This window comes from Cyprinus carpio, chromosome A24 (genome assembly GCF_018340385.1).
Source record: "Cyprinus carpio isolate SPL01 chromosome A24, ASM1834038v1, whole genome shotgun sequence".
Lineage (NCBI taxonomy): Eukaryota > Metazoa > Chordata > Actinopteri > Cypriniformes > Cyprinidae > Cyprinus > Cyprinus carpio.
This window is the reverse complement of record NC_056595.1, coordinates 20,753,185-20,766,584: the sequence shown is the minus strand read 5'-3', so window position 1 is coordinate 20,766,584 and position 13,400 is coordinate 20,753,185. Positions and strand designations below refer to the sequence as shown.

The following is a 13,400-nucleotide window of genomic DNA, read 5'->3' as shown; positions in this document are numbered from 1 at the left end:
GGCTAATTCATGCAAAAATTTAATTATCATCATTTACTCACCTTCATGTTGTTCCACACCCATGTGACTTGCTTTCATTTGTACAACATAAATCCTTTGTTCAATTTCCAAATAGCACCTTAAAAGTAGACGAGTTGAGATTGAGATTGAGATTCTGTGATTTGCTGGTGATAACACTAGGAAAGATGGACATGTACACCACATTTCATGTCATATTATCAGATGCATCAACATAATTGTCAGTGTACCTGCTGAATATCAGGTTTTAAATAGAGGCCACATGGATATCTTTATGGCTGGTAGAGAGTGTGTTTCTGTGTGCACTATATTAAGGTGTGTGAGCCTGTACCTTACGCTTGTGACTCTCAGATGTGACAGTGTGCTAAGTGGAAGAAAATGAAGGGTTGGCTGTAAGCAGCAGTCTGCTTGCTCTTCTGTTTAGCAAGCAGTAAAACAGATGGCAACTGAGGATAAATCAGCACCCAGCTGAGTTGTGTGTGTATGTTTATATATATAGCACTATATATATATATATATATATATATATATATATATATATATATATATATTATTTATATATATATATATAAAAGACAGCTTGCTGGAATACTTGATTCTGATTGGTCAGCGTAGTTTTGCAAATGTTAAATTAAATAACAGACAGTTGTCACTGGACATTCTGTGCTAGTTACTTTTAACATATATTTATTTTTAATGCATGTACACCACCGTGTTTGTGGTTTATTTGTAAGGTCAAACTGATAAAAGATCAGACTGGGTGCTGAGAGATGGAGGTTGTTCTTTATACAGAGAAAAAAAGCAGCATGATATACAGAAACAAAACAATAAATCAGAAGCAGCTTTTCCTTCTTGAGGGTTGTCGCCTGTCAGAACAAAATGATTGCACAGGAGACTGTCTCCTCACATTATCTATGGACTTGTTCCACTAACGTTTGACAACGAGATGCTTTTTGCCTTCATTTTGAACAGTATCTATTTTTTATTATTTTGAATAAACATATTTTTGCAAAATGCTGGAAAACTGTCCTTGTGCATATCTTTCTTTAAAGCAAATAACACTCAGTTTGAATACTTTATCGAATGTCTTGCCATTTGTGTCATTTTGAAGTATCAAAATACCTTTTGGAACCACTGTAATGCTTCTTATGTTAAATAACAAAGGTTTGTGAATAGGGCTTGTTTCAGATGCCGCACATGTTTCTTTGTGAGTGCCCGTCTCAATGGAAAGCTTTCATGGTGCTACGATCCAAACAGTGAAAGAGATCCACTCCCCCCTCATCCAGCGCAGGGTTCAGGACCACGGAGAGCTCCTCTGTGCTCAGCCTGTCTCCAGGCAACCATTAGAAGTCCAGCGAATAGATGCAGATAAATGAATTTTTTCCCTTGTGGCCAGAGCTACAGTACATCCCCTCTGTGCCTACCATCAATCAGCAAAAAATAGACGTCACTCTCTTGCATCTCTCTACATTATTGGACAGATGCCCTTGTACGGATACATCTGAAGCAAGCAAACAAATGCTTTATTAAATGGGAATCAGATCCTGATTTCTCATAAATCATGCTGTTTGAAGAAGTGAAGTTGGCTAAACCATATCTGAGTCATTTTGTGAGCCGATGTGCTTGAACATTTACCCCAGATCAGCATAAATAACAGGATTTCTGTAGGGAGATGCTTTCTGAAAAGGCTTCATGTTTTCTGTCAAATTTTATCCTCTCATTTTGATCCAGAAAGAAGCAAATGACAAAACATCCTTGTTTTTGTGCAGTGTATTTGTAGTTCAGCCAAAAATTAGTTTTTCTTTATTGGAACAAATTTGGATAAATTTAGCTTTTTATCACTTGCTCACCAATAAATCATGAGCAGTGAATGGGTGCCGTCAGAATGAGAGTCCAAACAGCTGATAAAAACATCACAATAATCCAGAAGTAATCCATATGTTTCCAATCCATCAATTAATGTCTTGTGAAGTGAAAATCTGTGTTTGTAAGAAACAAATCCATTATTAAAATGTTTTTACCTTGCTTCCAGCTAAAATATGAGTCCTCTATCCATAATATTGCTTTCTCAAGTGAAATGTCTCATCTGAATCAGGAGAGATACAGTATATGCACAGATCAAGCACCATTTACAAGCGAAAACTGGCCAAAACATTTCCAAGCATATATATTGGTGGATTTTGAATTGAGAGGACAACAGAGGGATCGACTTTTTCACTGGAGGAAGTGTTATTATTGGATTATGTTCTAGTATTTTGGCCAGAGGCAATGGTTTGAAAGTTTACACCATTTGATGAATTTGATTTATTACAAACACGCAGCTTTTCGCTTCACAAGATGTCAATTGATGGACTGGAGTGGTGTGGATTACTTGTTGATTATTGTGATGGTTTTATCAGCTGTTTAGACTCTTATACTAATTGGTACCCATTCACTGTAGAGGATCCATTGGTGAGCAAGTGATGCATAATTTTCACAGCTCAACTATTACTAACCACTAAGCACAGTCTGTCCATATCTATCAGTGTGAGATTTCGGTATAAAATGTGATTCTAACCATGTCGCTGTTCTATGGCAGAGTTTCCACTCTGAATTCCCTTGAATTGCAGCAAGGAGTGTTTCTGTGATTAATGCTGCAGACAGGTATGCTGGGTTGTGTTGGTCAGATAGTTGAGATAAGTCTCACAGATGTTCTGTGCTTTGTGCTATCGCTCAAGGATGATGGTTTGATAAAAATGCTTTAATGTATATATAGATGCACCAAGGTCAAGTGCTTCAGCATTCCTTATCTTCCTATTCATCCTTTCCCTTTCTTTTGCTGCAGCAGTGAAATTAATTTGTTTTAGTACAGGTTTTCATCTATAGTTTGTTGAAAGATATACACAGTGCACAAAATGGATAAACAGTGCACAAAATGGACTGAAATTAAACCTCAAAAAGTATTTGAATAGGTACATTTACATTTACGCATTTAGCAGACACTTTTATCCAAAGCGACTTACAGTGCATTCAGCCTTTACGTTTTTTTTTTACCATGTATGTTCCCTGGGAATCGAACCCACAACCTTTTGCGCTGCTAACGCAATGCTCTACCACTGAGACACAGGACCCACATTTAAAGGAATAGTTCACCAAAAATAAAAAATATACTAAATTTTACTCACCCTCAAGTCTTCTGAGATAGATGAGCTTGTTTCTTTGTAGAAATTTAGCATTAAATAACATGCTCACTTATGGATCCTCTGCAGTGAATGGGTGCCATCAGAATGAGAGTCCAAACAGCTGATGAAAAGCCGTTTAAGACGTTTTTAAATTCAAACCATTGTTTATGATTTGCTTCTATTCATAAAGTTACTTTATTCAGTCCTTTTTGGGTGAACTATTCCTTTAAAAATGTATGAAAGTCATTGCATTAGTTAACAAAATAACAAACCAAGTAGCATTTGTTTTACAAGATAGAAGAAAGGCCATGCTTTTCAAGCAAAATATTTTGAATTATTTAAAACAATATAACACAAATTCACTACACAGTTTTGCACCACATTACCTAACCTAGCACTGCACCTTTAAAGGCTTGCTACTATCAGCAATTTGCATGCAATGAATGTTCAGAATGTTCAGTTCAGGACTGCAGGACTGCATTTCTCCTAGATACCTGTATTTTGTTGTTATTCAAGGCGTAGATTGCACAAAATCAGTTTTTAGAGAACAGATATTTGGGAAAACAAAGTTCTGCTGTATTTTTAGAATACAAGATATGTTTGGGGTTTTTACAATCCCAGGGCTACAAATTATTTGCTGAACATCAAACAGGCACCACATTGTTCTACCTACCACGCTCGAGTCATTAAAGACTGATTCAGAGAAAAGTTGCATGGATTTATTTGCCCGGCTGTGGTTGAAAATCAAAACCGACAACCTTAGTATGCAACGAGAACTCATTACTACAGGTGTTTGATTCTGAATTCTTGTGTTTTTCTGCAGATATTAACATGGCCGGAGAGCCGAAGCCTTACAGGCATAAAGCAGGATCCAAACGACCCCTGACTGCTGTCTACAGGTGAGTGTTTCCTATTAAATGCTGTTAGAAAGATAAAACAACATGGCATTGTACTTACAAATGTATGTACTATACATAGCCTATAAATGGTTTGCTCATTCTGACTGTGCATTTTACTTCAGATAAAATACTGCATGTGTGAATGAAATCCTTTTACTCTTCTTACTCTTGTTAGGAGAGCTGAGGTAGACGGGATTAAAGCCTGATTGGTTTGGCCGAGTGAAGCCATCAGCACATTTGTCATATTATCAGGTTTAGATAAAAGAACAGTCCGCGGTCTGCAATTATCAGCACATTCGTTCAGTTGCTGAAGTTGCAGTTGTGTCTCACAGGTTCGGTTAGATGGTTGAACTCTTATAGGAAGCGAAAAGCTCTCCAGACACATCAGTGAAAACTAACCAAGCAGAAAATGAGTGAAAAATCAATGTTTGAAAGGGTAATAGGCATTTACTGCTTCATTGACAAGCTTTTATAGGGATTAATAACTTTTTATAACAAACAATAAATACTAACTAATGCGAAATAAATAGTGACTGGACTGTGAAACAATTACTGGATTAGTGCTGTTTATGTTTTTGTCCATACAATTTTTTTGTCCATTTTCCCTTTTTATTTGCACTTAGCAAAGAATAATAAAATCATTCAATTACTTGTGTCTATCCGAGGACTTAAGCATTTATTTTTATTTTATGTTTCTTTCTTTTTTGTGTTATATGATTGTATTTTAATTTGGCTAATTCTGGGTTTTTAATTCTTTATTTCTTGGTCTCATTATATTTTTAATTCAAACCAATCCATTACATAATCTGAGGTAGGCTTAATTAGGAGAGTACAACAGGAGCAAACCAACAAGGAAAAGAGTTTTGAATGTTAATTAGTTTGGAATGAAATTGTCAAAGAAATGAGGAGATGCCCATAATAGTTTCTATAGTTGACAGGATATTCATAATATGAATGACTTATATTAAAATACACAAATGCATTAAGTTTGACCTTTTTCGCATCCGTAATTGTTGTCCTGATGTCGTTGTGCACAATTAATCATTAGTGCATCTTATCCTCTAGAAAAAGTAAAATAGAAAAACATAAATAAACAATCATATATTTAAAAAAATTAACATTTACTTAGAGTAATAAACAAACTGAACCTTAGAGTATTGAAATGTATATATTAAATACATGTTCATATTTTATACTTAATTATACATATTTACTGATTTATTTTATTTTTTTAATATGGCAACACTTTAACACTTTATATTTGTTATGTTTTATTTTATGAACTGAAATAATACGATTTGTTTTTATTTTGATTTGTGAGTAATGTAACAGAGTGTGATGGACGAGAGCTAAAGGGTTATGTAAGCTAAGATGATGAAGATGAGGGGCAGGTTTAGGCCTTAGGTGTAAGGTATGATTTGACAGAAATAAATGTATATCTGTATAATGGCTGTGAATGATCTGACAGAGATGGATGTATTTGTGTATAATTACGTGTATGGTTTGACAGATATTAATGTATATGTGGGTAAATGTGTATGTGTGGGGAATGTTGAGAAGATACTATGGGGAGAAGAGGAAAACTTAGGCCTAAATTGGTTCATGAATTTATTCATCGTATGTACAATATTCATAGATTTTATTCATGCTATAACCACCAGGGAGAGGCTGTTCAAACTCTGCAAGTCTTCAAAGCCCCATGATATGTCAGGTATAGAGTTGTACAGTATTGTGATTGGTGTAAGTGATTTTAGATGCCTGGAAGTTTGGTGGAAAAAACACTGTGCACTGTGCAGTGATTCTCATGAGAGACTGATTTACAATAAATAACACTGGAGAGCATGCCATCTTCTGTTTGACCTGCCAGGATGCTCAGCCAGCCTATAGCACAAAAAATTGCAGTAAAAAGCAAATATGTAAGATTCAACAACAATATTTCTGGCTAATCAAATGAGCTTTTAATATGAACTCCTTTCTGACTTTCTGTAGCACAAGATGCTCTTCTTCACATTTTCAAATCATACTACAGAACTTGATTATTAGATTTTCTTCATGTTGGTTCCAGTGCTGCTGTTTTTAAAGCAAAAGACAAACTATATATACGAAGTCATTCTGAAATTCATATTGATTTTCAGTTCAACTTATGGCTCAAATTGTCAGGCTGAAAATATAAGCTCTGAAAGAATTCTAAATAGCATTTTCATTCATTTTCTATTGCACTCCACTGTACATGAGATAAAAATGACTGAAGACGCATCCCTATTGCTTATCTAGTCAGTTGACATTATAAGTCTTCTGAAGAGATGTTTGGTGCTGCTGGTGCTCTAAAGGGTTCACACAAAGTTTACTGGTTGAGGGGTCACACACAAACTGGAGATTGTCTGTCTCACTGTCAGTACCTAAAACAAGCCCAAGTCTAACTCTGGGAGGTTCTCACTGTAATTATTAAACGCAGCCGTTTGCTTAAAATCTGCTGTAACTGATGAGAAACTGTGTTTATGGGAGCTCTGCATTCTGTCTGCAGGCTGAAGATATTATTGATTTATCTGTAATGTCAGATTGTTTGAACCAAACAATTTATATAATTTCACACAAAACACATCACATTATACACATTTAAATCTCAGGTATAAATTGATTAGTGTTCAAAAGTGTAAAATCTTCCTGTCAGATCAATTGAGCTGTAAATATAAGTCTAAATCAAAGAGCTAATGTCCCCTCCATCACATCTTGACATTGCAAATCACACTTTACACTGTGCCTTTGTTTTGTCTTTTTCAGTGGTTATGAATTTGATTATGATTACTACAGGGATGATTTCTACAATAGGTATGTATGCATTTATTTACCATTAATCTGATTGCACACATTTTGAAAGACTTGAGTCCTTCAGCAGTTGTTTGGGCATGATCTTTCCTGCTTTCAAATAGCATTATTTGAAGCTTTGTCAAATATCTGCGTATAATTTTTATTTATGTTTTTGGTGAAAAGATGCGTACAAATATATGAAAGTAATTAAATAAGACATCAACAGGAAATCAATCATTTTATTTATCTTAAACACCACCTACAGTTTGTCCTTGAAAAGAATTTAAGAGAAAGCAGATAAAAATTCATAAGCTAAATTTCTAGAAAACCTTGTTTTATTTCATTCATTTTATTTCCTTCTTTTGATCTCATCTTTCATTAGCAGAGACATTTACTAAATGTCAGCTGGGTGGAGAGCTGTGAATATCCTTGAGAGATTGATGCGAGAGCAAGGGCATGTGCCTTTGTTTGACATTTTCTTGTACCCTCATTCTTTTCTCTAAATTCTTTTAAAAAATTCACCTGCCATGATGATGAATTTCAAAAGTAGCTCCACTAATTGCAAGGAAACCAGAAACCAGGAGTCAGAAATGTTTTCGGGGGTGAAAAACCTTTAGAAAGCCATATAATTCAGAATCAAAAGCCTGGTTTTGAGTGTTAATGATGTTCTAAACTCTGCACATCTTCTTTTGTTCTTCTATCCGGTTAGGCTCTTTGACTATCACGGACGGGCGGCTCCTCCTCCGAGGGCAGTGATTCCTCTGAAGCGTTCACGAGTGGTGCTTCCATCCACTCGACGCGGGAAGACTTCATTCCCTATTAAAACCTCATCCTCTTCTTCCTCAAGACCCCCAACATCATCATCGTCCTTCTCCTTTGGGCTGAAATGTAAGCCAGCTTACAATTTCACAAAATACCTTGCTGTCATTATTTTATTTTGTAAACACTTTAGATCATTTTTAAGGAAAGAAAGAAAAAATATATGTAATTTTTCCATTTATTGTTGGAGTGCAAATATATGATGGCTCGATTTCTCACAGACATGCTGCACCTCTCTCTTCACAATAGTACACGCTGTCCTGTTCTCCTCTCAGCCTGTCTGAAAGCACAGAAACCAATATCACAGTACATGCAGTTATAAACAAACACTATTTCAGGCTAACTGTATAGAAACAAGATATTCTGTTTTCTTAAACTGCATTAAAAAGCACAGAAAATGCTGCAATAATTAAATAATATAATAACTGTCCAATACTTTATGGACTTGATTGTACATGTATGCAAATAATATATATTTATATTGTTGGATATATAATATATTAATATAAATATATCCAATTAATATTATGTATTATCAACTGCTGGATTTTTATTTTTTTTTTTTTACAAAATGTAAGTATATTATCACTTAGCTCTTTATATAAAGTTGAATATGTAAGTATGTCCAGCTTGGTCTGTATACGTACATACTGTTTAGTCTTACTCAAGGAAAGCAATATATTCTATATAGCAAATCTCAGCCGCTTGATTGTTTTTTTGTTTTTTGTTTTTTTGCAGATGTAACTATTTTTGCTCAGTTCTTTATATAAATTTGGATATATAAGTATGTCGAGCTTTATCCACATACATACTAGGGATGCACCAAAATAAAAATTCTGGGCTGAAACCGAAAATTCTGGATGCATTTGGCTGTAAACCGAAAATGCTTTTTAATAATTATTTATTATTTTATTAAGTAATATAAAATAATTTAGTAAGACTTTTTCATTTAACTCAATAATTTTAATGATACTTATTATCAAACTTATTATTCAATGATACTTACTTTAATGATTTTAATAATTTTAATAATAGCAATAAAAAGCAAATAAATAACCAAATGGAAAGTAAAACCATAAAATTGGATAGAAAATATATCAATATTACATATTAATATATAATTTTTATTCGGTTCTGTGCAACAGAATCAGATTAAATTTTTTTTTTTTACTAATTATCCAAATAATGTATATTCCTACAAAGTTATTATTATTATACACAGCATCTGAGTAGAGCATAGCTGGGAGCAGATCAGTGAATGAGAGGGTAGCGTCATTTTACCAGCGTTGCCCAGTACAGCTGTACTACACTGTTACAGCACAGTAGCGCAATTGCAAACAGGAACAATTTTATTACATAAAAATTTCCTGTCAGTGCATTATTTGAGCAGACTTTGCTTTTCCGATGAGCATGAGCGGTACATGAATGGAGCGTTCACATGGGCCGTGAGCAACTCAACAGAAAGCAGATTCATAGAGCGGAATATTGAGCAGAGCGGCACAACACACTAGAGGGAGAGTGAAACCTGCATGCAGAACACTGCTGGGAGTGTGGCATATATTTTCAACCATTTTTCTCTTTCGGCCAAAATCTGTTTTGAGATCGGTCAAAAATTTTGGTGAATCCCTAATACATACAGTATACCGGTGATATACACTATATAGCAAATCTCAACTGCTTGATTGCTTGTATCGCAAAATGAAAACTTTATTATCGCCCTGCTCTTATATGCTAAATGCAACTATAAGACATGAAGGTATTAAGATTCCATAAACATTAACATCATGAAAAGCTGTAAAGCTGCTGTGAAACCATGTGAAAAGCGCTATACAAATTAATTTGACTTGCCTTGCTTGAAGATTGTAAATGCAACTTGACTTGGCATTTTGGTGTGTAAAGCAATGACATTCATGCGGTGCATAAAGACATTAATAATACAGTGCATGTTGCAGGAATCGCTCCCACAGATCCACAATGCACTTTACACCATTAAATCACTGAACTCTGGCATTGACAGTCTGTTGCACACTGTATGAAGTCCATGAGCTTTATTCGTCACTGACAACTGCTGGTTTATTGTCTGGCACAGGCGAAACATGTCGGTCAGTACAGTAGCTCTCTCTTACAGGTTACACAGAGTGAAAAAGAGACTTTTTATATTTCATGGGAGCAAAAAATCAAGAACATATTAATTTTTGTAACAACAGAGCATTCTGAGACCGAGACTTACGGCCGTCTGATATGATCCTTTAATTCTATGAATGCGAGCCTAACGGCAAGACAGAACATCATGCGGTTGTGCTGTAAATTTGAATTCATAACACTAATTCAGATTTGATCTCTAACCCACAAGTAGCAGCTTTCACAGCATCTGTCAGCATCCTGCGATCTCCTCCGAGCATGGAGCTCAGAAGTCAAGATTAGCCATGGTGCCTGACACTAATGCTCTTAGCTGTAGTGCTGTGGCCTCTCCGGGGCTTTTCTTATATCAGTGCAATTCACAAGCAAAAATATCCATGGCATGTACACAAAAGTGCTACTGTTTATGGGAGATCTCCCTTCTCTTCACAGCGGAAAATGGAGATTAGCTTTATACTGCACCAAAATAGCTTTTAATTTGGCTCGAAAAGTTTACTTTGGCTGTTTTTCTCAAAACTGCTTCATGTTTTGCTAAAGAAAATGCAGTTGTTCTCTGTTTAAGATTAAAATTATGATGTTTTTTCATTGCCACCAGAAAATACTGATTGCTACATAGAGGAGACCTGAAAACACAACTACTGCAATTTTTGTCCCAAATAGAGGTCAGCCACAAACTAGAGTGACATGAATAGAAAAACTTGTTTTATTTGTGTCTGTATGTGAAATTATATTGGGAATTTGACTTGCGCTGTGACATGCTGTACAGCAACCTCAGCATTTTAAACAGGATTTTGCTAATTCTATTATGCATGAAGCTTTTGTGGCCTCATATTAATGCCATGAGCATGCATAAATGTTTGGACTTTTTAATTTGTCACACTATAAGGACCACTTAAACTGAAGTGCTATCAAAAAGGTAATTCAAGACCTAAGAAATAGGGCAGATCGGGGCTAGTGGTCAAACCTTTTACTCCACTGAATATTTCTCAGGTTAAGTACATTGCTGTTTAATTTCTGTCTGTAAAATTTTTAAAAATGTTTTTGAAATAAGTCTCTTATGCTCACAAAGACTGCATTAATTTGATCAAATGTACAGTAAAAAACACTAATATTGTGAAATTATTACAATTTAAAATGACTGTTTTCTACGTTAATATATTTTAGAATGTCACTCATTCCTGTGATGCAAAGCTGAATTTCCAGCATCATTATTTCAGTCTTCAGTGTCACATGATCCCTCGTTTGCTGTTTTAACATTTCATATTATTATCAATGCTGAAAACATATTCTTAATGAAAATAATATTTATTTTAATTTTTGAAATTATAAATCTTTACAGTCACTTTTGATCAATTTATTGCATCCTTGCTGAATGAAGGAATTTATTTCTTTAAAAAACAAATAACATTATAACATAAAAATATCATTTAAAACACATTTGACAACTTACTCCAACATGACCTTTACAGAAAAATGCTTTTGTTCTGAAAACACAATTTAACCTTTCGGTTAAAGTCTGCCTTCATTATATACAGACTCTGACTTTTCTTCTGAATATATGGTGGGGGTGTTTCATTGTGTTCACTTATTTACCCAGCACTTATACAAAGATATGATATTATGGTGTTGCAATCAAAAATTGCTATAATTAAGAGGGCTTAGAAGTCAAGACCTTAAAGTTACTGAGATATAGCTTGTGACAACTAGCCCCAGTCTCCCCTAGACTTTCCATTACATTTTAGTCTAGAATCTTGATCTTGGAAAAAAAAAACATGTGTGTGTCATAATCCACAGCATTTCATGTACCCCACGTCACACATCCTCTAAAAAAAAATCACAAGGAAACAGCTTAAAACAAGTGAAAAAAGAGAAAGTTTTCCCAGCCGTTATGATCAAATTGATGCTCAGCTGGTGTTTTGTAGGTTGCCCAGATTACAACTCCTTCAGAATTCACGTTCGCAAAGCTTGAAGGCAATTTCTGGACGTGTGTTGTATTTGGAGCTTTGGAGCAATTTGAATGGTTGCACACAGACATGTTCATTGAATTTCAGTAGATATGACGCTCTGTCAACTAAACACCTACACACACACACACAGAGCTTTCTGCCTCGGGCGGGTGATGGCAGGGGACACCATTTTGCGAGGTAGTGGAAAAGCTGGCAGCGGTGTGACAGCAGTGCTGGGTCACGCTGTGTTATCAGGGCTGAAGGCGGTGACAGCAAAACCACAAGCTTCAGCTTGCTCAAGGAGAGCAACGGCTTGAAAAATGCTGGAAAATACGAAATAATGAATTTTTCAACAAAGCATTTATATGTATCCTGGAGCTCCAATTATCATGAAGAAGCAGGTTTTTCCGTGTCAAGAGGTGCTGCTGAAGGTTTTTCATAGAGGTCCATTCAACCCACACTGCATTGTCTAATAATTGTCATTCAGCATATTAAAGCAGTAACTTTGATTTAAAAACAAAAATGCCAGGTCCTTTTTTGTCCTGAATGATTCATTGTTTTGTGTATTATTAAATACCTCATTCATAAAGACTGTCACTTGTTGTGTTCCTGAATGAATTAGCTTTTACAAACAAATTTGTTTGAATGATTCAATCATTCACATTTATAAAGTCTGTTGTTTTGTTTATGAATGAATAAAGGTATTTAAATAGATCCATTAAATGAGTGATTCAAGGTCTCATTCATAAAGAATTTAGTTTCTGCATGAATTGGTATTTTTGAACAAATTGGTTGAAAGAAACATTCAGTGACACATAAAGACAACCTGTTATTTCACAAATTAATTAGCTTTTTTTTTTTTTTTTTGAACAAATTGCTTGAATGATTCAATGACTGTTTTGTTTTGGAATGAAACAGAATGTTTTTGAATAGATAGTTTAAATGATTAAAATGCTTAATCGTAAAAACAGTCTCTTGAGTTTTTGAATTAATCTCTAGAATGAAAAATTCATTAATCCATCGAATGAATGATTCAAGGACTCATTCATAAAGAAGCTCCTTGTTTAGTTCCTGCATGAATTAGTATTTTCTGAACAAATTGGTTGCATTCAGTGACTCTCTCATATGAATATAGTATGTTATTTCACAAATTAATTAGCATTTTTAAACAAATTGCTTGAAGGAATGATTCAATGACTCATTCAGAAAAGAAAAGTGTTGTTTCGTTTCTGAATGCTTTTGAACAGATCAGTTGAATGATTCAATGACTTAATCATAAAGACAGTCGTTTTTTTAGTTCCTGAATTAATTATTGTTTTTTAATTAATCTGTTGAATTAAGGATTATTCTTAAATTCAGTCTCATTCTCCTCTCATTCACTCATACTGTCTGTTGTTTAGTTAACGAATAATTTAAAGTTTTTGAATGGAACGGTTAATTTAATTATTCAATGTTTTGCTCCTGAATTTGTGTTTTTTAATGAATCGAATTTGAAACAAATAATTCAGTGACACACTCTTATTTCTGTTTTTGTTTACGAATTAATCAGCATTTTTAATAAGTCATTTGAATGAATGATTCCTTGACTCACTAACCACCACCTATTAGCA

At 34.5% G+C, this 13,400-nt stretch overlaps 1 protein-coding gene across 3 annotated transcripts in view; it reads left to right on the top strand.

Annotated features, from left to right (window-relative positions):
• The window catches only part of LOC109089489 (RALY RNA binding protein like), a 118,506-nt gene that overhangs the window by 98,666 nt on the left and 6,440 nt on the right, over window positions 1-13,400 (top strand). For all 3 annotated transcript variants that reach the window (XM_042714614.1, XM_042714616.1, XM_042714615.1), the window contains 3 exons: window positions 4,003-4,078; window positions 6,860-6,907; window positions 7,596-7,774. In XM_042714614.1, coding sequence (XP_042570548.1) covers window positions 4,003-4,078; window positions 6,860-6,907; window positions 7,596-7,774 — 303 coding nt within the window. The remainder of the gene's footprint in view (window positions 1-4,002; window positions 4,079-6,859; window positions 6,908-7,595; window positions 7,775-13,400) is intronic.